Raw genomic sequence first — 25,946 nt, 5'->3', positions numbered from 1 at the left:
TTTGTGCATTTGTTGCCATCCTCATTCTCAAAACATTTGTTTTCTGCTTGAGCCCTTGGTATCAGCTCATTTTCACCCCTAAAATAGCCTTTGCTCATAGGTGGGAGGATTAAAAAAACCCAAGCTGACTGCCGCCGAGTGGATGTTGACTGACATTGACCCCATAGGCCAGGGCAGAACTGCCCCTGTGAGTTTCTGAGACTGGACCGTTCACGAGGTTAGAAAGTCCTGTCTTTTCCCCATGGACAGGCTGGTAGTTTTGAACTGCTGACCTCATGGTTTACAACCCAGCCAGTAGCTGCGATGCTACTAGGGCTCCTGGTGTGAGGAGAGTGGACAGGAATGTTATAAAATGTTCTTATTTCTCAAGAGAGTGTCAACTCCGTTTAGTCTTTGTATTCAAACAATATGGTATTAGCCTGTATAAACCAGAAGCTAGGGCACCCTTGCCCTGGATTCTTCAGAGCGAGCAGCTTAGTGCCTCCTTTGCCTCTTTCTCTGCCCTTCCCTCACCAGTGTCAGGGGCCTGGCCCTCGCTTAAGAGAGCCACACGAATGGATATAGAACTGAAGTGTCCGGGTCTGGCCTGGGGCTGGGGACTCCCTCCATCTCCCCTCCGGCCTGCAGAAGCAGAAGCTACCCTTTAAGCCTTGCATGCAGGGGTTGTGGTGGGGGGATTCCAGAGCCTAGATGTCTGCTTTGGGGCTCTTCTAGGGTGTGGGGAGATCCCTCCTTCCTGACAAGTGGCCGGAAAGACTTGAAACGCCCCTGACCAGGGAGTTCCCAGATGTGGTGAGTCCTGTGGAAGTGACCAATGTATGCTTATGTTTTCACGCATGTATCTTTTAAAGAATTATGAAGTGAATACCCATATGACAACCACTCATCTCTTTATTGTGGTGTGTGTATATATATATAGACATGCTACAAAATAGATGTACATATAAAAATACCGCTGCCAGGGTTCCAGTTCATGTATGCACAGGCTTATTTCAAAGGAACACGTTTAAACATGCCTCTGTAATGAGTAGATGACTGCAGATGCGTCCTCTCGGTCACTCGCTTGGCTTTCTCTCTTTAGGGTGCCTTCGAAAGAAGGGATACTTAATCCAGAAGCCCTGTGTGAAGAGCAGTAGCTCAGAGGGTTTATCTGTCCACGGATCTTTTCAGCAAGGTGGCAGCTCATGAACACCACCTTATGGAATGAACAACCACTAGGGTGGGTCTTGGGCTTCCTGAGCCAGAGTCCAAGCAAGACACGGGCTTCTGAGGAACTCCGCTGGGCAGAGGTCAGAGCGGAAGGTCCTGGTGACTGCTCTTTGGAATTCCCCAGGGGGAATTCTGATGGAGTCTTTGACACAAGATGATTGTGGCCCTTATTTTGAAGACATTTTAAGAAAGTTAAAAATCACATGGGTGATAAATAGGCCAGGATGTTTTTGAGGGACGCTCCACCTCCCCCACAACAATACACCTGTTCATCCTTCAAGGGTAGCAATGGCTGGGCTGTGAGAATTTGTTTGGAAACCTCGCCCCATTCGCCCCTTTAGATTTCTTTTTGCTCCTCAAATTCAGAGAATGGGAGCGCAGTTTGAGTGCCTTGAGGGTACCCCCAGCGTAGTCCCTGACCGGGTGTGTGTGTGGGGGATAGTGGTAGACATCCAGGAATGCAGAGCTCTCTGGGGAAGGGCTTGAGAGATGGAAACCGCACTGTGAGGGGGTCTAGACTTAGGAGGATAGACTGAGAAACAGCCGCTTCATGTTTTGATGTTTTGGTTGAAGAAAGGTGCCTTTGGATTTGCAGCAATACTTTTTGACTTGCCCGCTGCATGCCTCTGTGTGTCTCCATGACTAGACCCTGAGGGGCTTCCAGTCAGGAACCAGAGCATGACCACCTTTGTGATCCCACTGACTGCCCACGTCATGTGCGGATCCAGCCCGAGCATGGCACGCAGTGTCTAGTGACATACAGTGATTGCACTCCAGGAACTTTGGGGGCCCTACTGTGTGTGTATTGGATTTATAATCATAGAGATTTGGGACTTTTCAAAACCTGACTGTCCCTGGCTTTAATGCTCCTGAGTGACACTGGTTCCTGAGTCGAAAGCATGCTTCCTAATAGCACTGAGGAGAGGCCAGAGCGCGGGAGTAGGTCAGCGCATGGGTCCTGCCTTTTGATCCTGCTACTGGGGGCTGCACCTCCAGCGACCCCGAGCAGAGACCGAAGCTGACCTTGCACTGTCCAACCTGTCAGGGGAGATAAGCTTCTCCGGGCTCAGCACCTGACCCTCCCTGTGCCTACCTGCGCCTGGTTCCTGGAGAGAAAGCTCCTGACACGGCACTAACCCAAATGGGCACTCCAGTTCAAAGTGCAGGACCAGAGAAGAAACCGCCTATCGATTGGCAAGCGAGAGCGTGTCTTTGAGGGGGCCGCGGACGCTCCAAGTTTGCTGGACTGAGTCGAAGGCTCTCGCTTTAATGTGTGCGGCTGTGTTCCACACCACAGAGAAGGCGATGGCCAGCTCAGCTCTGCCGGCTGGGCCCCGTGGGGTAGGGAGGTTCAGAAGCCGAGGGAGGTTCCCGCCCTTGGGAAACTGTCCGGAGGCGCTGCGCGCTCTAGACCTGGGATGACGGTACCTGCTCCTAACTTTTCCTCCCGGCTTCCTGCTCTTGCGTTCGGGCAGGCTAAATCGGTTTACGGACACGGAGCTCAGCCTGACCCCGCCCCCTCGCCCCGCTCCCCAGCACGGCACCCCTGGCAGACACCTGCGAGAGGAGGCGGCCCAGCGCCAAGCTGGTCCGACTGGTTCTGAGCAGGAAGTCTCCCGCCCTCGCCCCGGGCAGCCAAGCAGCCTGGGCGCTGGCCCGGGCGTCCGTCGGTCCGTCCGGCGGCCCTCCGAGCGGCTCCCGGGCGCGCTCGGACGGACGCGCGGCCCAGCCCGTCGGGAGGGAGATCAATGCGGCTTTGTCTGGGACGCCCACACCCCGGACGCCGCTCCCGGCCGGCCGACGAATCGCAGCGCGGCGGCGCGGGGCGCGAGCGGGGGTGAGATAAGCGGCCATGTGACCCTACCTGGGCCGGGCCGGCGGCGCCGGGGGAGGGGCGCGCAGGTGAGCAGCGGCGGCGCCGCCCGGGGACGAGCAGGACGCACGCGGCGGCCGCTGGGGCTCGGCAGCATGTCGGTCAGCAGAAAGGACTGGTCCGCGCTGTCCAGGTGAGCGTGGCCGCGGGCGGAGGCGCAGGGCCAGCGGCGCACCGCTGGGGCGCTTTCCGCCCGGGGACCCTGGCACGGAAGCCCGGTTTTTCCTCCTGCTGCTCCCCAGAGGGCGCAGAGTTAGTGCCAAACTCAGGCCCCCTCGGATGACAGGGTGGGCATTTTTGCCTCTCCACCGCGCCCTTCTTGGAGATTAAGTCCCAAATGGGGTGTCAGGGGAGGGCCGGCCCCGGCCTGGGCAGCCCCCCAGGTATGATCCACTGTGGGGGGAGGGGGAGGAGGAAAGATGGTGTATATATTAGAAGTAACTTCTAAGCGTCCTCTTCTGAGAGAAGCCTCACTTCCTGGCCCCGTTTTTCTGGAAGCAAATTTTAGGGTGGGGGTGGGTCTAGGGAGGAGCCCTCCGCCCCTCTTGGGGCGTAGGGAAAGTCAGGAGTGGGGTCAGTGCGGTTTTGCAGGGTGAGCACAGTCAACAGGGGCTGAGAGAATCAGAGGCCCCCTCCCACCAAGGGAGGCTCAAGTCTGAGAAGACATTTTGGGGTGGGGCTGCCTGGGCTGAGTGACTTCGAGATAGTAGGTAACCGGCTCTGTGTTGCGGTCTTTACTTAACAGGAGCTCACTGGGGGCTGCTCCTCCAAACAGCCAGGGCCCCGATTTCTTGTCTCTGACTGTTGGACATCCTGTCAGGGTCAAGAAGCCTGGGAGGGGACTTAGGAACCAGGAGCCTTCATGGTGGGTGGGCCCCCCTGACCATGCATCTTGGGGCTAGTGCTCAGATGAACACTGGCTCATCTCTCTCATCTACCTTGCCCCCAAGGAAAGTGAGGCTTAGGTGGTTGCCCAGACTTGGAGGCCTGCTCCTTTGGTCTCTTAGGCTCTCAACTCAAACTCACTCCCATTGAATCATCTCCAGTTCATAAGGCCCGATAGGGTAGAACTGGCCCGTTGGGTTTCCGAGATTGTAACTCTGTCTAGGAGCAGATCTTGTCATTGTTCACCCTCGGGGGCAGCTTGTGGATTTGAACTGCTGAACTGGCTGCTGGCAGCCCAACACGTAGACCACTACACCCCCAGGCGTCTTCCTTGAGGCTCTAACCAGGTGGAAGTCAGCCTCAGGGCTCCTACCAGGTGGGCTTTGGGTATTGAGGCCTTTGTGGAGGTCAGGGCTGTCTCCAGGTGCAGACCGGCATCTTCCTGTGTGGGTACCACAGGCTTTCCGCATCAAGGCCGCTCTCCCACATTTCCCTGGGCTTGCTTGATCAGTTTCTCCAGCGCTGGGACTCTCCCAAGTCCATCCCCAGGACTGGGGGTCCAGTTCCCCAGATTCTCAACACTTCAAGCTGCTTGAAGGACAGTTGCCCGCTAACCCAGGTGTGGAGAAGCCATGGGGTGTAGAGAGTGCAAAAGGAAAGCCCAAGAATGGAGGGTGCCCAGTACTCTTGAAAAGGAGTCCGCCCGCGCTGAGGCCTGACCAGGTCTGTGCTGAGGCTGGGACTGGGGGCCAAGGTCATGGATGCTGCATGCGGGTGGATGTGACCATATGGGTGCCTGTAAATGGGCATGCTGATTGTGTGCACAGTGTATGTGTGGGCTGATGTGTTTACAGCCTCTATAGTGTAAAGACAATTGTGCAGGTAGTGGGGTCTTAGGCTGCTGAGTTTGGGCCCTGAAGTCCGAGGATGCCCCAAGTAAATGTGTATTGAAGCGTTCAGGGTTGTGCGCTGGGCTAAAACTATGAACCAGACACTCTTTCTCAGCAGTTCCCAGCCTGGTGGGATCTATGTGATTTTGTGTCTGGAGCGTGCCTGGATATGCAGAGGGCCGGTGTGTGGCGTGTGGTGGGCAGCCGGGGCACTGCAGCTTCTCAAGTGGACGGATGGTCTGGTCTCCACTTGTCTACTGCCCAGTGGATCTGGCTCAGCCCTGGGGCAGCAGTCGTGCCCTGGCAGCCCCCGGCCTGCCCTCCGTGCCGGGCCCCAGCCCTGACAGCGCCCCGTGGGCAGACACAGCTGCTGCCAACAGTCACCCTGAGGAGGCACCTGGAACCCAGGAACGCTCCTACTCCACTCCCAGCAGGAACAACAAGCCTCGGCCGGCCGGCCGGCAGGAGAGAGTGTGAGTCACTGTCCTCCAAGCCTCCCAGGCTGGGAGTGGGCACTGTGCTAAGACAGTGACGACTGACCGACCATGGCTCCAACTGGAGCTGAGCTCCTCGGGGAGGAGGTGGGAGGTGGGTGGGAGCTGCAGGGTGGTCTGTAGTCCATCCTTGGCTGATAAGAAAACTTTGGATGCTCCACCTGGCATGGGGGCAGTGGTGAGCTGGCTGGCTAGGCGCCTGGGCTGCAGCCTTGTCCTTTTCTCCCTGGGCGAGGCCTGGCTGGGCCTGTCTGCGGGGGGTGAGGGGTGGATCTGAGGCGGCGGGGATGGAGTGGCTGACTGGTTAATCATTGCCTGGTCTGGGCCCTGAGCAGCCCTTCCGTGCCCTCCGCTTCCCTGACACCTCTCCTAAGGTTGCCACGGCTGGAGATGGCCTCAGAGACCTCTCCCCACCCCACCCCGGGCGACCCCTCTCATCACACAGGATAGCACAGCCAGTCTGCGCTGGGCCTCTGGCCCTGTGCTGGGTAGGGCTGTCTCCCCTTTTCTCCTGGTTCCTGATTGGCACATCATGCTGCCTGGGCCCCGGGTTCTAGGAGACGCTTCTAAAACAGCCTTCATACCCTCCACTGTTTTAACCTTGGCAAATGTGCCTTGCTCTGTTGTATAATGGGCTCCTATATGAACGATGGGTGCAGGAACCCTGGTGGCACGGCATTTAAGCACTCCACTGCTAATTGAAAGGTGGGCTCTTTACACCCACCCGCTGCTGCTCAGGGGAAGCGTGGGAATCTGTTTCCATAAAGAGTCCCACTTCTGTCAAACCATTTCTGACTCATGGCAACCCTGTAGGAGTGGAGAGACCTGCCCCGCTGGGTTCCCAGGCTGTGATCTTATGGGAATCAGACTGCCACGAGCGTCAGGGGTTTCGAACTGCCAGCCTTTCAGTCCGCAGCTGAGCTTTTGACCACTATGCCTGTAGGGTTTCTTCTGTAAAGGGGACAGCCACGGAAACTCCACGGGCCATTGGTTCTACCCTGCCCACTAGAATCACTATGAGTCAGAATCAATTTGATTCTGTTTGGGGGGAAAAGGTTCTGGAGTTGGAATGGACTGATGACAGTGAGCTTGAGGCGTACAGTTTTGTTTAAAACTGCGGGGGTTCTCCCCACCCTCCTGTCAGCTGCTGCCGAAGAGGTGGCTGTGTGACCCTGAGGAGGGCCTGCCTTAGAGCAGGCCCAGCATTCACTCTTGGGAGCAGGAGGAGGCAGGCCTGGCAGAAGGATTTATAGGAGAAAGAGAACCTTCGGTCTAGGATGGACTTGGGGAGGTCAGGTGTAGGGAGATGGCAGCCCTGCATAGAGGCAGAGAGAGAGCGTGCGTCCGAGTGAAGGCCAGGAGAGGTGGGGAGGAGGCACAGCTACCCAGGACTGTGGCATTAGCTGGTGAGAGTGGCAGGGATGCCTGTGGGGCCGGACCTGCAGGTTCTGCCCAGGGCTTGGCTCGGGGGCGAGGAAAACCCACAGCTATGAAATCAACCCTGATTCATGGTGACCCTGTGGGACAGAGCGGAGCTGCTGTCATTGTCACCGACGTGGATGGACACATCTTTCTCCCACAGAGGGGTGGGTGGTGGGGTGGGGGTGGGTGGGTTGGAACCTTTTTTCTAGCAGCTGAGCATTCACCACTGTGCCCCGTGGCTCTGGGACTAGAAAGAACAGCAGTATTGGCCCCTGGGTTTCTCCCAAACATCAACTTCCCCTGGCTGCACCTTCAGAGGTTTAAAGACAGACCCTGTCGGGCTTGCCCCACCAAGAAGGTGGCACCTGGCCTGGCTTAGGGCCAGCCCGCCCCGGACTCCCTTTTGTGGCAGTTAGTCTCGAAGCTGAGGGCTTTTGACCGACTAGCCTAGGTAGAAAGCATGGCTCTTTAGGTGTGCCACCTTGAGTCCATTGTCAACCCCTCTGAGTCTCCTTAGCTGCCAAGGAGGGGGTGGGGTCATGCCACCATACCTCATAGGGTGATGGTGAGGGTAAATGTTCCCTGTATCTGTAAAATACTTAGGGCCAGGCATTATGGTAAGCACTTGCATGTTTGTGCTTTTAGGTCTTCCTCCAGAGCCTGATTTGTCATGGCTCACCACATTCAGCAAATACCAGGATGCTGCAAAGAGTCTGTGGAGATATTCCATGATTGTCCCATTCCACATTTCCCCCCACGAACCTTGTGCAGTGTCCTCCTCTTTGATGCCGACCACGTGCTGAGAGCAGCTTCATTCCTTCCTTCCTGTCTTTTTGAGGTTCCAGCAACCGTGCCAGCTGGAAGTCCCCCCTTGGGGACTTTGCCCCTCCTTTCTGTTATTCAGCGGCCAGCGACTCTGTGTAATGTAGATAACACTGAACCCTGCTCCCCACCAACACACACCCCATAGGGAGGGGTCCATTGGGTGGTGGTAGCAGTGGTGGGAGTCCTGTCTTGCCAGGGCGCGAGGGGTGAAGGCAGCCCTGATTCCTGAGTGGTGAGTGCATCTTGGTGCAAGGCTGGGTGGGGCGGGGTGGGGGGAATGCCCTTCTGTGCCTGTGGCCTGGGAGACCCCTGGGCGAGGGCCACCCTTGGGGATGAGTCATTCCTGAGGAGCCGGGGCTCTGACGGATCACATACCACACTCGGCCCACCGGAGGACAAACAAACACAGTCTTCCCACAGGGCTGAGACAGGGCCTGTGGGAACCACGCTCCTCAGGACCTAGGAACCCTGAGGGCTCAGCCTGCCCCGCCTGGGCGTGCCCTGGGAGAGCAGTGGGCCTCAGAGGGGGGACAGGGGCTGTCCTCATTTTGGACTAGGAAGGGGGAGGCAAACCTCTAGAGGACTAGAGCACTGGAAACCCAGTTCAAATTCAAGCCAGCCGCAGGTGGAGGTCCTGAGGAGGCAGAGGTGGGAGATGAGGCCCCCAATCTCTGTGTGACCAAGCAAAGAGATCTGTCTAAAAATAGGAGGGGGCTTCAGGAAGCTCATAGACGTGTGGAATGAGAAGCTCATGGACTTTTTCTATGAATGGCTTGAAGTCCCCTTGAAGGCTGCCCCAGGGGGTCTTGCTTATGTTCAGGGTCACGATTATGAGGGGAGAATTTTGGTTGAAGGGTGGAGACAGGACTGAAGCAGGCTTCCACCAAGAAGAGCGATCTTTCTGGTCACAAGTGGGCAGCTGGACGCTCCTCTCCCAAGGGCAGCGCCTCCTTCCCTATGGGTGATGGGCAGGCCCCAGGAGATGGGCAGATTGCTTTCATGTGCTTCCTCATTGAGGGTGGAGGTCTGGCCAGTCCTCAAGTTGGAGGGGGCCCCTGCTCCCTAGGAGTGGGCATTTATGCTTGTTTTGCCCCCTCCACTCATTTGTTGGTACCTGTTGGGCCAGGGGCCATGCTGGAGAGAGAGCTAGCCTGTCCTCCCTCCCTCTGGGGTCTCCTCGCGGCCTTTTCTCAGACTTCTCATTCCCTCTCCTGTCTCGGCAAGACTCAAGTTTCATGTGTTTATGGCATTAAAAAAATACCTCAATTAAAAACACTTTCTTCTCTAGCTGCTGCCCCATTTTGTACCCCCTGCCCCCAGTTTAACTTCTCTGCCTGATTGTTGGTAGTCACTAACTTTGCTTTCCTGGTGCCCATCTCTCCTCCCCTGCCAGTCAAGCCCGTCTGGTGACCAGGGACGGCTGTGCAGTTGAATCCATGCCCACTGCTGGCTTCTCTGCTTTCCTGGACAGCACTCTGCCCAGCTTTTCCTACTGTCCCCAGGCTGCAGCCTCTGACATCCTGTGTTTCCTCTTCACGCTGAACTTCCCAGCAGCAGAGCTCCTGAGTCCCCTCTCCTGGGTCCCCATGGGATGGTGCAGATGGCTGGTTCTGAGCTGCTTACTGGGGCTGGCAGAGTGAGCACACACCCCGCAGTGGTGTGGAGGAGAGCCCGGGGGACCTGCTTTCATAGAGCTCACAGCCAAGAGAAGCCCGTGGGGCCCTTCTACTCTAACACGGGCTCTCACCAGCTGGAGCCGGCTTGGCAACAGTGGTCTGGTTTGGGGTTCTCTGACCATCCTGACAGCACACCAGACATCCTCTCCTGGTCTTCCCCATCCCATGAATAGCAGCACCGGGAGAATCTCTCAGACCAAGAACCTAGGAGTTGTCTTTGATTCGTCCCATTTCCTTAAGCCCTCCCTCCCAGTCCCGCATCTGATCCATCAGCAAACCCCGCTGGCTTGGTTTCAGCATCACACTGCACATCCATCACCTTCCCCATCTCTGCTGTTCCCGCTCCAGCTGGAGCCCCCATCACCCTGGCTTAGACCACTGCAGGAACTTCCTCCCCCCTCCGTCTTTCTCCCCACACAGCCCTCAGAGAAATGTTCGAAATGCAAATGCTGTCATTTCATTCCTGTGGCCCAGTGGCTCACAGCAACCTTAGAGTAACACCCAGATTCCTGTACCTGCTCGCTGGGCCCCTCCACTTGGGCGTTGCCACCTTGTCCCACCTTCCTGCTGGCCAGTCTCAGCCTCGTCTCCTGTGACTAACTTTCTATCCCCGTCCCCCCCCTCCCCCAGCTCAGTTCCCATCACACCCAGGGCCTGCACTTGCTGTCTCCGGAGCGGAGCGCTCTGCCACCCGACCCAGCTCTGCCGGCTCCTTCTCGAGAAACCAAGTCTCCTGGGGAGGCCTTCCCTGCACAGTCTCCCTCTCGCACATCATCCTTTACCTAGTTCCAATTTTGTTCACTTTGTTTCTCTGCTCCCTGTGTTGTGACTGCCCCTCCCCTGATCGCTCTTGTTCTCACTGGGACCCAGCCCCTGGGAGCTGGCCTGCTGCGCAGTAGGCGCTTTATTGGTCATATTGGGCTAATGCGTGTCATGTGAACAAAGGTGATTTCCTGTGTTCTAGTAAAAACAAAACCAGAGCCGCCTTGGGGCTTGTGCTTACTTTAGGAAGGGAAACTGAGGGCGAGGAGGGAGTGACTCTCTGGAAGGCAGAAAGACTAGAACCCAGGCTCTTTTAAAAAAATCGTTTTATTGGGGGCTCGTACAACTCTTATCACAATCCATCCATCCATCCATTGTGTCAAGCACATTTGTACATTTGTTGCCATCATCATTCTCAAAACATTTTCTTTCTACTTGAGCCCTTGGTATCAGCTCCTCATTTTCCCCTACCCTCCCCGCTCCTTCATGATCCCTTGATAATTTATAAATTATTATTATTTTGTCATGTCTTACACTGTCTGACGTCTTCTTTCACCCACTTTTCTATTGTCCATCCCCCAGGGAGGGGGTTATATGTAGATCTTTGTAATCGGTTCCCCCTCTCTACCTTCCCTTCCCTCCTCCCTCCCTCCTTCCCAGTATCACCACTCTCACCACTGGTCCTGAAGGAATTATCTGTCTTGGATTCCCTGTGTTTCCAGTTCCTATCTGTACCAGTGTACATCCTCTGGTCTAGCTGGATTTTTAAGGTCGAATTGAGATCATGGTAGTGGGGGGCGGGGGGAGGAACCATTTAAGAACTAGAGGAAAGTTATATGTTTCATTGTTGCTACTCTGCACCCTGACTGGCTCATCTCCTCCCCTTGACTCTTGTGTAAGGGGATGTCCAGTTGCCTACAGATGGGCTTTGGGTCCCCACTCCGCACTCCCCCTCATTCACAATGATATGATTTTTTGTTCTTTGATGCCTGATATCTGATCCTATGAACATCTGGTGATCACATGGGCTGGTGCTTCTTCCATGTGGGCTTTATTGCTTCTCAGCTAGATGGCCACTTGTTTACCTTCAAGTCTTTATCTTTCAAACCTTTATCTTTCAAACCAAGATGCTATATCTTTTGATAGCTGGGCACCATCAGCTTTCGTCACCACATTTGCTTATGCACCTGATTTATCTTCAGCAATCGTGTCGGGAAGAGAACCCAGGCTTTTATAGGAGTCTAACACAAGATGCTCTGAAGGGATCTCCTCTCTAGGAAGCACCAAGGGTTCATTTTAGGTGCAATACAATTTATAAACCTTAGGGTTTGATATCATCCCCCCTCCCCCCTTCAGAAACATGTCTCCTTAAAACAAGGCAAACTTGCATGAGACCCTTCAGGAGGGTGAGGCCCAGTGAACGAGGCTGGGCAATGGGAAGGAGTGGAGAGGATAGTATCAGACTGCCAGTGGGAGTTGCTGCCATAACTGGGAGAGGAAGGGACCCTTTCTAGAATCTTCCAAATGTGGGTCCCAGTCAGAACCAGGCTCACCCCACTCACCTTCAGTCTGCCACTCTGCTGCTGAAGCCCTCACGGACCTCTGTGTGAGGTGCAGTCTCCCCACCCCTAACGAACTCCGTACCTTCTCACCTGCTTCTGACCCACTAGAGCAGTGGTTCTCAACCTGTGGGTCAGGACCCCTTTGGGGGTGAGCGACCCTTTCACAGGGGTCACCCGATTCATAACAGTAGCAAAATGACAGTTATGAAGTAGCAACGAAAATAATTTTATGCTTGGGGGGTCACCACAACATGAGGAACTGTATTAAAGGGTCAAGGCATTAGGATGGTTGAGAACCACTGCACTAGACCTACTTAGTCCACCCCTTGGGGGACTGGCCTGCCAAGTTTCTCCCCAGCCCCCGTGACCCCTGTTGAAATCCTGTTTATCTGCTAAGGTCCAGCCCCGGTTCATTGTCTTTCCTGATTGTCTTGGTCTGCAGGAAGCATTATTCTCGTCTGCAGAGCAATCGCTGCCCTGTGGTTGGACCAGCCCCTGGTGTACGTGCAGGTCTCTCCCGGTGGCAGCGAGCCTGCCTGTCTGGTTTGGAGAATACCTGCAGTTGCTGGCCTGGTACTGGTCTGTCACAGCAGCTCAGAGAGTTTTTGCTTTTGGGTTGGGTGGGTGGAAATGGGTCAGAACCCAGGGAGGTGACTGGGTGATAGGCATTTCAGCTGATAGGTGACTGGATGGATAGATGGATGAGGGAAGGGGAGTAGATGGAGGGGGCTGGGTGGGGGTTGGTGCCAGGAATGAAGGCCGACAGGAAGTGGGGTGTGCAGGGACCCCTTGCTGTAGAACAGGTGAAAACTGGTTCTGGAAGGTGAAAGCAGCCAAGAGTGCAAGGGAAGATGATCTTGGAGGCTTTCTGAGGGGTGCGCCTTGTCCTGCGTGTGAGCTCCTCCTCCCAAAGCTGAGCCATGCTGTGGGGAATTGGGCAACTCCGAGGTAGTGTCTCTGTGATCGTTGATTGAGAGATACTATCTGACCATCACGTGGCCAGCGAGAGAAGAAAGCCTGTCAGATCCCTCCGCTGGCTTCAGGCAGAACCCTTCCCACCCACCCACATTCTTACCCCCCTGAGTCCACTCGTTCATGCAGTCTGGATCCCGAGCAAAGCCCAAGCCAGTGGTTTTCATTTGGGGCAGTTTTGCCCTCCAGGGAACATTGGGCAATGCCCAGATGCAGTTTGGGTTGTCATGATTAGGCCGTGTTACTGGCATCTACTGGGTAGAGGCCAGGGATTCTGTTCAACACCCTACCGTGCACAGGCCTGACCAAACAACACAACACAAAAAAACCCAAACAGACCATTGCTATTGAGTGGATTTCAACTCCCAGTGAACCCTATAGGGCAGAAGAGAATGGCCCTATCGGGTTTCTGAGACTAGGTTTTTGTGGAAGCTGACTGCCTCAACTGTCTTGTAAGGAACAGCTGGCGGGTTTGACACCAACTTTCTGGTTCGCAACGGCTGAGCACTTCGCCACTGTGTCACCTGGGCAGCCTCCCCGCAGACATGACTCACCCAGGCGTGCTGAGCTGGAGAAGCCCTGGTCTAACCCAAGTCCCTGCAGCTTTCATAGCAATATCCTAGAAATGTTCTCGTCTGAAATGTTCTCATCGCACTGAAAGAGAAGGAACAGGCGAAAGGAATTTGAACAGTAGATTCCGCTTACTTCAAGACAGCCCAAATATTATCAAGATATTATCATGGCTATGTGAGGTCAACAACAACAGATGACTGTGATATCTGAAGCTCTGTTTTTCCACCTGAAGTCTCAGAAACACAGTGTGGGCTTTATACCTGCCTCGGTCTCAGTCCAGCCTGGCCACATCTCGAGTGCTCAGTAGGCTGTCTGTGCACAGGGCTGCTGGTCAGGGGCTCTTTGGTCTGCTCTGGGAGAGCTGCTCAGCTGCTTGGGCTGCACTGACCCCCCCCCCCATCTCGCCCTCCCTTCTCCTAGCCTGGCCAGGCAGAGGTCCATAGAGGACGAGGAAGAGAGGGAGCGGGAACGCCGCAGGAGGCATCGCAACCTGAGCTCCACCAGTGAAGAGTCTCCCAAGCTCACCCAGAACGGAGACCGGCTCAATGTGGACAGGTGCTGGGGCCAGCCGAGAGGCAGGGGGTCAGTGCACTGCCCTCTCTCAGGTGATGGTGATTGGCTCAGTTGGGCCGTACACATCAAGCTTTAAGCATTTGATCTGCCCAGGGTAGTGAGACCTTGGGAATGAGGCGGAACCGCATGAAGATGAAATTCAAGTGCCTTCCCTTCCCCAGAGTGCTCTGTAGCCCGGCCAGCTTCCACCTTCATCTTCCCCACGAGGGCTACTATTGGTTGAGCCTTCGTCATGAGCTGTATTTTGCCGGGCATTTTATGGACATAGCTCATCTAAATCTTCACAACATCCCTGAGAGAGAGGTATCATTAACCCACTTTACAGATGGGGAAGTGGGTCAAGTGGACTTAGGAAACTTGCTGGGGTCATATGGCTAAAGGAGTGAAGGTGGGGATGGAGGGAAATGTCAGAATTTTCATCCAGACCCATCAGGCTCAGCTGTTAGTGTAAACCAGGCTGCCTCAGTTGCCCCGGACACTCCACACCTGGCTTCTGGGAGGAAGAAGGGAGCAAGGTTTGCCCCCTAGACTTTAGAACGAGGAAGATGGGAAGGCCTGGGGTTACTGAATGCCACCTTTGTGCCAGGCCTGTGCTGGGCAGTGCCACAGGATGAGTGTTTTCATTCTCCTGACAAACCCAATTTGAGGCTCAGACATCCAGGGAACTTGCCCACGTGTTGGCGTGAACCCCAGTTCGCTTTCCTCTGCAGAAGTAGCAGGAAGGGTAGGAGGGTGATCAGGAAAGAAAAGGATCTCTCTCTCTCTCTCTCTGGTGTGCAGTATCCCACTCTTATTTGTCGTGGGAAAATATCTATGAAAAAAACAAAACCCTGCCACTTCAACCATGTCCACACGTGCAACTGAGTGACAGTATTCAAAATGCCGTGCAGCGTCACGCTCCAGTTCCAGACTGTAGTGTCAGCCTACGGAGAGGTTCTCTTGCTGCAGAGTGACATGTGCTGTGGGTTTTGGAGCATCCTCCTGTGCTGCTCTTGTTCCCGTGGGTCCCCCAGAGAAGAAAGAGCAGGACCTGAGTCCCGGGCTGCACCAATACCTCAATACCTGTGGCTGCCACCTAATCCCGGCTCTACCCATGGGGCTCCCAAGGGTGCTGTGTGGGCCTTGGGTGTGACCTTTGGCAACTTGAGTCTGTCCGATCTCCACCCAAGCTCCAAAGGGCAGAGATGGTGCTTATTCCTTTGACCCCATGACGTCCATGCAGGCCCAGCACAATAAGCATAGAAAGAAAACGTTTTTTAAAACGATGGCAACATATGTACAATGGATGTATGTGTGGATTGTGATAAGAGCTGTACAAGCCCCCAGTAAAATGATTTTTAAAAGGATGAGGAGGCTGCAACATGTTCATGGAACTAAAAGATAATGGGATTCCCGCCCCGCTCCCCCCCATTTGTTTTTTCTGAAGTGCCCTCAATAGCTCAGTGGCGTTTGATTCAGACTGGACATGAAACGACTGCAACATTCAAGGTCTTAAGATTTTTTTTTCCAACTTGGAGTGCTTTCTTCCAACACCATCTTGGAGGTCTAATATACAAAGCAGATATTTGTATAACCTTTAGCCATATGACCTCAGTGAGTTACCTGAGTCCACTTGACCCATTGCTCCCAAAGATGGTCCAGGCGCTGACTCCCTGGTGGCCCTGGAAGCATCTCTACTACTGGGTCAGGGACACCGCAGGTCCCCCACCCCCTCTGATACCCTCTGACCTTATCTCCCTCTCTCTGACTCAGACTGCCGAGCGTGGGGGAAGCAGAGGCCCTGACCCCACCACCCCAAGTCTCCAAAGACGAGGACGAGGACTACCAGGCCATCCTCCGCACGAGGCAGGAGCGGCGGCAGCGGCGGCGGGCGGTGGAGTCTGCGCACGCGCACGCGCCCGCCCGGGGTTGGCTGGAGGCGGAGGAGGGCGGAGCCGGCGCCGGCGCCCCGCCCCTCACGCTGCAGGCTCCGGCGGAGGAAGCCGACGCCCCTGCGCGCCGGAGTCGGAGCCGAGAGTCGCGCGGCCTCGGGGCCCGGCAGGACGAGCGCTCCGCCGACGGAGAGCCAGGAGATGGGGGCAAGGGGCTCCCCGAGAAGCCCTCCCTCAGTCCCGAGAAGACGGCCCCGGGGAAGAACGCGGATCCGGAGAAAGGCCCCCTCACAGAGAAGGGCCCTGTCTCAGGGAAGCGCTCCTTGGTTCCCGAGAAGACCCTAGCGTTCGAGAAGCAGTCGGCCTCCGAGAAGACTTCCCTCCCGGAGAAGAGCCCAGTTTCAGGGAAATCCTCCTCGGTTCCCCAGAAGACGTTGGCCTTTGAGAAGAGACTGGGCGTGGAGAAACGCCCCCCCTCAGAGAAGAGCCCCGTCTCCGGGAAGACCTCTGTGTCAGCGAAGGCATTAGCGTTTGAGAGGCGATCCGCCGCAGACAAACCCTCTCCCTCAGAGAAGAGCCCAGTCTCAGAGAAAACCTCCATTCCAGAGAAGACGGCCGCCTTTGAGAGGCGATCCGCCTCAGAGAAGACGTCCAGCCCCGAGGAAGCACCCGTGTCGGAAAAGACAGCTGCCCCAGAGAAAAGACCTGTCTCAGAGAGGAGGCTGGGTTCAGACAGAACCGAGAAGACGCCCACTGCAGGGAAAACCTTCGTGTCAGAGGAGGCCGCGGTCTCCGAGAAGAAATCGGCTCCAGAGAAGACGGGCCCCTTGGAGAAGGCATTGGCCCTGGAGAAATCATCCAGCTCGGAAAGGAGATTGGTGTCGGAGAGAGCATCCATTTTTGAAAAGACCCAGACCTCAGAGAAGACCACAACCCCAGAGACAAAGCCGACCCTCAAGAGGGCAGTAACCTCTGAGCAGCCCCAGACCAGGGAGCAGCTGGCTTCCGCGGGGGTCCAGCCCGCCACCAAGGGGCAAAGAAGGACCCTTTCTGAGAAGAGCCCCCCTCCCTCAGCAGAGCCAAGGGAGCAGGGGGAGCCAAACTCTTCCACTGTGGCTTCCCGCCTCCCAGCCTTCACCTTCCAGGTTGGGAGTCCTTCTGTCCCTCGCCCCTTAGAACCCCCACCCCACAGCCCCTTCTAGTCTCCCTTCTAGTCCTGTCCATATGGTCTGTGGCTCCCTTGTGCCTCCTGTCCCACTTGCAGGCTGGCCTTGAACACGGGCCACTGAAGTAGCTGCTGACAGGACACATCTGGTACCCAGTTCCACATCTGCATCCACACCCTGGCCTCCCAAGACTTGGGAACCGCCAGATCCTTCTAGAAAGTGCTGTTTGGGAGCCTGGCTCAGCTGACTGTGTCCTCACCCCTAGAAGCGGGTGCAAAAGGGGGGGAGACAGAGAGAAAGCTCATTCACACTTTTTCTTGCAGCTGCTGGGTTGAGCCAGGGGTGGGGAGGCCTGGGAAGGTCCCAAACATCCTGTGTGATGGTCTCCCTGCTCTGTCCAGGTGAAAATCCCCAGCAAGGAGGAGGAAGCAGACACAACCTCACCTACCCAGGTCACCTACAGCAGCTCCCTCAAACGATCCAGTTCCAGGACCATCTCCTTTCGGGTGAGAGTCCAGGGCACCTGGTCTTTCCAACCCACTGGATGCCAAGCCAGGGAAAGCACTCCCCATTACCTTACAGGGGTCTTCAGTTAGATAGCAGGAAGCTCATCTGGATAGAGAGGGGCTTTGGATTCCCAAGAGTAGTTACAACTAGAAACCGCAAATCTATTGCTTTTTTTGTGTGTGGATTCTGTGGCATAACCTGTCTTACAGGTTAGAACTATCTCATAAAGTTTCCAAGGCAGTAAGTCATTAGGGAATTCATGGTGGGTTAGAATTGCTGGCCTTTTGGTTGGTGGCCTGGCTCTTTAACCACTGTTCTACCAAGATTTCTCTCAAGAACAGAAAACCCAAACTACCATTGAGTTGATTCTTAGTCATAGTAATCTGCTACGGTAGAGTAAAACAGTTCCTTAGGGTTTCTGAGACTAAGTCTTTATGGGAGAAGACAGTGTCATCTTTCCCCCCTAGGGTGGCTGATGGATTTGAACCGCTGACCTTGTAGTTAAGCAGCACAATGCCTAATCCACAGCACCGGAGGGCTCCTTAACGAACAGAAAATGTTGGATTAAATAGAAGAGGTTAATGACTCAAAGTGACTATGAACAATCTCGAGCAGTGCCACCTAGTGGGAAAGCCCAGCACTGCAAGGAGGAGAAACTAGCTGGGCTGCAGGAGCCCGACTCCTGCTTTCTGGGTTTCTGGGCCCGCCCTTTTGGTACAAATTCTAGGAATTGCTGGGTTTATCTTGCCTTCTTCCAGTGTTTATTCTTAACTCGTTTGTTTACTGGGTCACACACTCATTCATTGGTCAACTGTGTGTGCTAACGTGTATCAGGCCCTGGGGTGGAGGCAGGAGACCTGATCCTAACCAGTGCCTGGTCCTTGCTTGAGTTCTTAGGGGCAGGGAGGAGGCAGACAGGAAGGCAGGTGGTTACAAGTTCCTTGAGATGGCTGGAGAGGCCCAAGCATTGGCCAGGAATTACCCAGACAAGGGAGGAAAGGGCCTTTAATATAGTTTGGCCACATACTTTGGGTCGGGGAGAACAAGAGGCTATATCCTAAGAGCTGTCCCCAACTCTTGCAGAGGACCACTGACTCCTGTGGAGTGACCACTTACCGGTTCCTTTCCTTCTCGTTTCAGATGAGCCCGAGGAAGGACAACTCGGAAATGCCCTTAACCCGCAGGTCAGGGACCTGCAGACTGTGCTGGCTCTGCATATTGTTTATACCCGCTCACCATTTACTGAATACACGCCCTCCATGTGGCAGGCTGGGCCTGAGGGGAGGATGCAGCTTTCTAGGAAGGAGCCTATAGACAGTGCTTGGTGTCGGGGGCCTGAGAATATGCATCTTTAGCAAGCACTCTGTGCCTCCTCATGTTGATCAAGTAATCTGAGGACTATGTTTTAGGGGGAAAATGAAATAGAGCCTGAAAAGCAGGAAGGCTTATGTACTAGGAATTCCATCTACCTATGCTGCGTCCCTCTGCAGTTAGGCCCCGGGATGAAGAAGGCTCAGTTGCTGCCTTCTAGAGTCTCACAGCCTCAGGCAAGAATCAGATCATTAAATGGCCAAGAATGCCCAGCAGGGAGGTACAGGACAGGGATGAAGAGAGGAGGGCTCAGAGCTCAGCAGTAGTTACAACAGTGTAGCTTACAGGTGATGGGGAGGGGGGTCCCACATGACTGGGTGCTCCACAGGGGACCTGAAGAATCAGTGGGTGGTTTCCAGATTGAGAGCTAGATGAATGGCTTCTTAATCAGTGGGAACAGTTTGCGAAGGTGCAGAGTGAGCAAAGTGATGTGTGTGGCTGGCTGGCCCATGGAGGGCTTGAGGTGGGGATGAAGACCTTTGGGCTAAGAGGTAGGGACCCCTTCATGAGAGAGAGCCTTGCTTACAGTGCCAGGGAGTGGGGTTTGAGGCAGCAGGACAGGATGAGATTTCTTGGGTGGGAGCAATCTGGTGACAATGGGGAAGAGCCCTTGGGGAGGTAGGCAGGGAATGAGTTGGGTGACAGTTTACAGAGAAGACAATCAGCATTCAACAATTCATACGTACTCTGCTTCATCTCATTCACTGCAACCCCTTCAATGCAACACTACTCTTGTACCTCCTCCCTGGGCTTCCCACTTCTGTGTCTCCTTGTCATCCAACTCCTCTGAACAGATGCTGCCCCCTTGATCCCCCGTGGTTGGTTGTTCTACAGTGTTGGTACAACACTAATGCTAGTGCTTTCCTTATAGACCTGTCTGTTGTGGGCTTAAAATTGATCCACAGGGTGAGCTCAGTTCCTGACCCAAAGGGTGACTAAGGGTCATCGTCTCATGGGTCCCCCTAGTCTCTAGTAAGCCTGGTCTCTTTCAGGATTTTGATCTTTCCCCTACTTTTTTCTTTCACTTTATATAGGATCTTCTGATTTGATCCCCTTCAGAGCAGTTGGCAGTGGGAGCTGGGCACCATCTAGTTCTTCTGGTCTCAGGGGCATGGAGAATAATATTTGGTGTTCCTTTACTTCCCAAACTAATTTGGCCTACCTTCCCCTTTTCAAAGAAAACAATCTCTCAGGGACTGCTTGACAATTAAAAACGTTTGTACCATATAGGCCGTCATCCGGGATAAAGCATAGAGATCTGCTTTTGCACCCCAGGGGTATTTCCCATTTTGGTAAATACGGCTTTTAGTACATTGTTTTCAGGAGACACTCTGAGGGGAAGCAATAGTGTGGTGGTAGTGTGGGAGGAGAAGGAGACAGGGAGGAGTGAACAATGGCCTGCTCATGCAATGGTTCTAGAGGATGAGGGACATCCCTGGTGTCTAGCTCTTCACCTTGGCCAAGTCATTACATACTACTTGTGGAGGCCGCATTCCCTTTAGCCCAAATAGCAGGGCAGGAATGGTCTCTCTGGGGTGATATCCTCACGAGGCACCCCTTGTTTCCATCTTCCCTTCCTGCAGTGCCAGCGTGAGGCTCCCCTCTAACTCATTCAAGTTAGGAGAGAAACTGGAGAGATACCACACGGCGATACAGGTTTGCATGTGCGCCCGAAGAGCGGAGACGCCTAAGTAGTCTGGTGGGCAGGGTCCCGAGTCAGGTGCTGGTGAGGCTGAGTGCTTTGTGTCTTCTCTGCCCAGAGATCAGAATCGGTCAAGTCCCCAGGCTCCTCGCGCACAGAGTTCTTTGTGGCCCCCGTGGGTGTTGCCAGCAAGCGCCACCTCTTTGAGAAGGGGCTATCCAGCCAGAGTCCAGCAGAACCAGCCTCCAGCAGGAAGGTGAGGGGCTCAGGCCCAGACGGGTCTGCAGATTGTACCTAAGATCTCTCAACCCGGATCCTTGGACCTGCCCAAGCTTGAGAGGCTCACGTTTTCCTCTGTCATGAGGGAAACCTGGCCTTTGATTTGAGTTGCCATTAACTTGTTTCCTATCCCAAGCTGTCTTCGTCTTGACCACAGCCCCCAAGGGAAGGGGAGGGGACTTCCCAGCTCTTTGCTAGATGTGCTAGGTGCACGTGGCATTGAGGTTGGGCCCCCTCTGCCCCAGGACCTCTGAAGATTCCACGCTAATATTAGCAGCCCCAAACTCTGAGATGGAAGCCTCTCTTTTTAGGATAACTTGAGGCTCTCTGGGGTAGTGACGTCAAGACTCAACCTGTGGATCAGCAGGACTCAGGAGTCTGGCGAACTGGACTCCCAGGTAACCGAGCTTGCACCCTGGTGTCTCCCTTGGGCTCTTTGATGGTGGACTGGTTGAGGCCAGAGAAGAGTAGCATCATTTCAGGGGAGGAGATCATGCAGAGGGGCGGAAAATCCATGGCCCTGGGGTCAGAGGGCAGCAGAGAGGAGGAGTGGGCTGGGAACCTTCCAAAAGGGAGCACATCCCAGGAGAGGAGGGAGTTTGGGGGACCCCTGAGTCCCTCCACAGCCCTAAGTACCTGGTGCCACCCTGGGGCCCCCATTCAGGAGGTGCAGAAGGAGGCGGCAGCCACCAGGAGGACCCAGTGGGGGAAGAAGTCAGATACCCCCCTGGATGCTGAGGTGAGGGGAGCAGAGGGAAAAGGGCAACAGGTGGGTGGGGTGGCGGGGGGAGACTTTGTAGCCCACCTGCATGTGCACACTGATCAGGACAACAGCTCAAGACACAGAATGTGTCCCCCACTGACCCCCAGGCCTGTTCTCCCTAGGATTGGCTTGACCCCACGTGGGAAACCTGTTTGAATCCCTCAGCTGCCCTGCGTCCCCTAGTTTGGCAAAGCCCCTGGTTCCTCCAGCCAGCCACATTGGGTCTCAGCCTCAGTCGGGGTGTGGGTCTTATCAAAGGAGTGGGGGGGATGCCTTTCTGTCCAGAGAGACCCTACTTCTCTCAGCCCTAGGGACTCCCTTGGTCTCATACACCTTTGTTTGACAGGTGTGACGAGCTCTGCCCAGATCGACCTGCACGTCTGCATCTCAAGGGCCTGCCACAGGCCAACCTGCCCCTGCAGCAGCATCCCTGCTCCTCACCACCCTTGTCCCCTCCTTCCTGCCTGGGAGACTTGGCCAGCACCCTGTCCGTCCAGCCCTGGACCAGTGCCACCCTGTACCTTCTTGTCCCGCTGCAGGCACAGCCGGTCCCTGAGCTTGCCAGGCTGGGATCCAGTGCCAGCCCCATCAGTATCTTGTTCAGAGTTGTCACCTCCTACCTGCTCACCCTCAGAGCCAGGGCAGGGCCATCTCAGGAAGTCTAGGGTCACCTGCCCCCAGCAGGTACCTGTGTCTTTGTCTCTCCCTCCCTGAAGCCCAGGCCCTCTCACCCATCCTGGGACTACTCCCAGCCCACCAAGGCCAGATGACTACAGGGTGGGGATGGGGCATTCACCATCCAAGCACCCCATCTCCCTGCTGTGTCTTCCCCTGCCCTCCCCAGCCTGCTGCCTGGGCCAGGAGCCCTGTGCCCTCTTATGTACCCCTTGCCCTCTTTGAAGAATCTGTTCTCAGGATGGAGCTGATAAAACTCATGCACTCTCAGGTGTAAATGACTGCTGGTGCCTTAGAAACAGGTCAGGTTCCTCCCTGCTTTTTGCAGGAAGAGGATGGGCTGTATTTGGTGGGTGGTCCCTTTCCTAGTCTCCTCTTGTCATGGTAAGGTGGGCTTCACACCCTGTGGCCAAAGCTTGGCAACTTGAGGCATAAGTCAGCTGCCTCCCTGCCCCCCCTCCTGTCAAGAGTTTAGTCCTCTAGCTCCCCAACATCGCGCCTGCGCTGTGAGCTTGGGGAATGCAGCCGCGTCTAAGAGACTAGGGCGCACCAAACCAGCGTCAGTCTGGTGCTGTCTGAATCATGTAGCGTGGCCATGCTGCAATTTGTGACCCCTCCCCCACCACGCCCACCAAATTTTAATGCTAGAACTCTGCCTTCTCTTTTGACTGCTCTGTGATTCCGCGAACCAGGTTGGGTGGGAGTAGGTTCAGAGCTACAGCCCCAGCCCTGCCTGGTACTCCCAGGCAGTTAGGATCGTTGCTTTGAAGGGCATTGCCAAGGCCCAGCATAGAAGCCGCAGCCCTGGGCAGCCAGTCTCACCCGGCCCTTCTGATTCGGGTCCAGAACTTCTGCTCAGATCATGATTCTTTGGTCCAGGAGACATAGGGTTCGAGAGTCCCCATCTGTGTAGACCACACTGCCTAGTTCCTGGAAGTAACCCTGGGCCTAAGCTGACTGGGCTATTGTTAGCCAGTCTCCTGCTGCTGGCCTCAGGGCCTGCACTGAGCAGAGGTGGGGAGCCCCAGAGCCCCTGTCTTTGTGCCACCCCCACTACCAGAATAAGAGATTTTGGAAGTTCCCCACCCCCACCCCCCAGTTGAGAGTTTGAGGGCCAAGTGAGAGGTAGGGCAGACAAATGGATGGGCACCAGCCAGGCTCTAGAGCAGCAGTTGTCAAACTGTGGGTCATGACCCCTTTGGGGGGTTGAACAACCCTTTCACAGGGGTTACCCTATTCATACCAGTAGCAAAATTACAGATCTGAAGTAGCAACAAAAATAATTTTATGGTTGGGGCTTTTACCACAACATGAGGAACTGTGTTAAAGGGTCTCGGCATTAGGAAGGTTGAGAACCACTGCTCTAGAGACTGGGGTGCGGCCCTGGGGAGGCTGCCTCCCTTCTCCGGGCCCAGGGCTCAGCCAGGTGACCCCGGAGGACCTTTGAGTGCTCATGTCTGAAACGGGAAGTGTTTGCCTGGCACAGCAACCCAGTCACACCACTATGTTACTGAGCAGGGCGGGGTGGGGGCTGGGGGGGACTTCACAATAATTCACGGGGGGAAATCCCATTATCTTTAGTTCCATGAACATGTTGAAACATCCTCGTACTTAATGTACCGGGCCTGCGTGGACATCACGGGGTCAAAGGAAGAAGCACAATCTCTGCCCTTTGGAGCTTGGGTGGAGATCGGATAGGCTCAAGTTGTTGCCAGAGGTCACACCCAAGTCCCAGGCAGCACCCTTGTCAGCCTTGTGGGTAGAGCCGGGAGTAGGTGTCGGCCACAGGTGTTGGTGCAGCCTGGGACTCAGATCCTGCTCTTCCAAACCCAGTAGTCAAAATCTGCCCCACCCCACCCCAGAGTTCTCTTGAGTAGGGAATCAGAAACGTAGAGACCCCAAGAGGGAACCTGGGGGACGGGGCTGACGGATGCTGGCCAGGGAGGTGGATCCTCCATGCTAGCACATGCCCCACCTGGGGTGCCCATGAGGAGAGGCTGCTGGGAGGACACTCAGCCCAAGATTCCCCCCTCTTGTATCCACGTACCCTCCACACGAGGACTCTGCCCTTGTTTCTGTTGGAGGGGTTGGGGGTCGGCAGCTGCATGCTTGATGTCATCGGTTTGGCTCCCACTTCCATCATATCCTGAGCCTTGCAGTGTGCTGGGGATGGGGACTACTGGGCTTCTCCAAAGAACACAGGCAATAGACAGACTGACTGACCTATCTACCTGGAGGGAGAGAAGAAGTGGACAGAAGTGGACAGGAGCCTGTGGGTGGTACAAGTGGTAACGGTGACTGAACGGAAAGGTGGAGGCTCGTGTCCACCCAGAGGGACCTTAGAAGAAAGACCTGTCTACTTCTGAGAATTGAGCCATTGCAAACCTATGGAGCACACAGCTCCACTCAGACACACAGGAGATTTGCTGTGTGTGTGTGTGTGTGTGTGTGTGTGTGTTTGAGGCAAAATTCCTTTTGGGGGAAACCAGCTTTTGATTTGAGACTTTTCAACTGATAGAGTGAGGTCCACCCACGGCGATAACATGTTTAACAGTTATAAATGTTAATCCCAGCTACAAAACAACCTTCACAGCAATACCGAGACTCGTGTTTGACCAAACGAATGGGAGCTACAGCCCACCCAAGCTGACACAAACTTCACTATCACGGGGATTGACGCTGCCCCCACAAGAACCCTGGGCCCTGACCTGTGTGTTTACAGGATGAGGACCTTTAACACTTCATTTTTAAAGCCCATGGGGACTATGCCTTTATATCCCCACACACAACCCAGCTGTCTGTTCAAAGGTGAATCATCTTTCTCTTTTTCTAAGTTCTTTGTATCTGACCACTTGTTAAAATCAGTCCCTTCTGAGGAGGACTTGTCCCATGGCTTGGGGGGTGGGGGTAGGGGTAGTCACAGAGAATACCCACTTTGCAGCTGCCATCACCGGGGCCTGCCCAAGGCTGCTCAGCGTGGCAGAAGCAAAGGCATTCAGGATTTGCTGGGGTCACCAGGGCCTGGAAGACATCTTTATCACAGTTCATTTCAAAGGAAGCTGTAGATAAGCCCTTATCCTCCACGCACCAGAGTCCTGGACCAGAGACTGTGGAGTGGCTTGGAGGTTCCTTCAGTCCCCAGCCCACCCTTCCAGGTCGGGTCTCTGGCATCTGCTTTATCAGGATGCTCAAGTGGGACAGCTGGTTTGTGTTACATGCCTGCTCCCTCCCTATTCTCTGCATATCTGAGCAGCTTTAAATAGCTTATCTGAGCAGCTGGACAACCACATGGGCTTATATGGCGTGGGGGACATGTTCCTTTAGCCCTGTCTCAGCACCTGCCAAAATAGCAGCCGACACCCTGCTCCCCGCCACCACACCCCCGCTTCTCCTGCGACACATTCCTCCCACCACGGGCCTGCTCACGAGGCCCCAGCCCACCTGCCTGCTTAAAGCCCTCTCCACCCCCTGCCCCAGCCCAGTCCCTGTCCAGGCTGAGCAGACACCCCAAGGACCTCTGCTGTGAGGTAAGACTTGGGCACACATCTCTGGGCAGGGGAGAGCAGAGAGTGGTGGGGAAGATGTGAGGGCCCTGGTGCCTGGGACCCTGGCCCAGAGACTGTGTCCACGCTGAGTGGCTACCACAAGTGACAACGCCCCACACTCCCTCCCAGAGGAGGCCTGGGCATCAGGTGGGAAAGCAGGCCACCTTTAGATGCAGTGTGGCAGGGGCCAGGCCACAAGAAGAGTGCAGAGGAGGGGAAAGAACCCGGTGTTGGGCAGTGGAGACTCAGGTTTGAGTCCTGGGTCTGCCACAGATGAGGCTGTTCATGTTACTTTTTCTCCCTGGCCCTCACTCTCCTCATCTGTAGAATGGGCCAGCTGTAAAGATTATGATGCTCTGACCCATAATGGCTGCCCCAAGTGCCTTGATCCAAATCCTCCTCCAGGCAAAG

The 25,946-nt window shown here is 55.1% G+C and overlaps 3 protein-coding genes across 18 annotated transcripts in view; all 3 read left to right on the top strand.

Annotated features, from left to right (window-relative positions):
• Nucleotides 1-3,055, top strand: part of TNNI1 (troponin I1, slow skeletal type) — an 18,506-nt gene extending 15,451 nt beyond the window's left edge. Inside the window, exons 6-7 of the mRNA XM_045298178.1 lie at nucleotides 2,507-2,550; nucleotides 2,746-3,055. Coding sequence (XP_045154113.1) covers nucleotides 2,507-2,550; nucleotides 2,746-3,055 — 354 coding nt within the window. The remainder of the gene's footprint in view (nucleotides 1-2,506; nucleotides 2,551-2,745) is intronic.
• Nucleotides 3,056-3,157: 102 nt separating this feature from the next.
• On the top strand, nucleotides 3,158-22,260 carry LAD1 (ladinin 1). Of its 2 annotated transcripts, XM_045298301.1 has the most exons (10): nucleotides 3,158-3,215; nucleotides 13,564-13,698; nucleotides 15,469-16,732; nucleotides 17,155-17,259; nucleotides 18,401-18,444; nucleotides 20,215-20,287; nucleotides 20,392-20,529; nucleotides 20,864-20,950; nucleotides 21,217-21,291; nucleotides 21,662-22,260. In XM_045298301.1, exons 1-10 carry the CDS (start codon nucleotides 3,178-3,180, stop codon nucleotides 21,665-21,667), a joined length of 1,965 nt encoding a protein of 654 aa, XP_045154236.1. In that variant the 5' UTR covers nucleotides 3,158-3,177; the 3' UTR covers nucleotides 21,668-22,260. The 2 variants fall into 2 exon arrangements, with proteins under 2 accessions (XP_045154236.1, XP_045154237.1); XM_045298302.1 differs by lacking the exon at nucleotides 21,217-21,291.
• A 3,120-nt stretch (nucleotides 22,261-25,380) lies between these two features.
• Nucleotides 25,381-25,946, top strand: part of TNNT2 (troponin T2, cardiac type) — a 21,628-nt gene continuing 21,062 nt past the window's right edge. For 2 of the 15 annotated variants that reach the window (XM_045297927.1, XM_045297926.1), the window contains exon 1: nucleotides 25,390-25,517. The gene's annotated coding sequence lies outside the window, so the exon portion shown is untranslated. Of the gene's footprint in view, nucleotides 25,518-25,946 lie in introns of all 15 variants that reach the window. The other 13 variants (XM_045297931.1, XM_045297929.1, XM_045297923.1 and 10 more) reach the window with 12 other exon arrangements.

Source organism: Echinops telfairi, unplaced genomic scaffold, assembly GCF_000313985.2.
Source record: "Echinops telfairi isolate 266 unplaced genomic scaffold, ASM31398v2 ScPeMD7_7424;HRSCAF=8462, whole genome shotgun sequence".
Taxonomy (NCBI): Eukaryota; Metazoa; Chordata; class Mammalia; order Afrosoricida; family Tenrecidae; genus Echinops; species Echinops telfairi.
The sequence above is the reverse complement of the archived record's forward strand: the minus strand, read 5'-3'. Positions and strand labels throughout refer to the sequence as shown.

What these genes read in the sequence shown, in the direction of transcription:
- LAD1 (XM_045298301.1), top strand. Translation starts at nt 3,178, where the DNA reads ATGTCGGTCAGCAGAAAGGACTGGTCCGCGCTGTCCAG. An exon ending in TCCCAGCCTTCACCTTCCAG is followed by an intron (nt 16,733 to 17,154) that starts GTTGGGAGTCCT and finishes TGCTCTGTCCAG; the next exon opens with GTGAAAATCCCCAGCAAGGA. An exon ending in CTGGCGAACTGGACTCCCAG is followed by an intron (nt 20,951 to 21,216) that starts GTAACCGAGCTT and finishes GCCCCCATTCAG; the next exon opens with GAGGTGCAGAAGGAGGCGGC.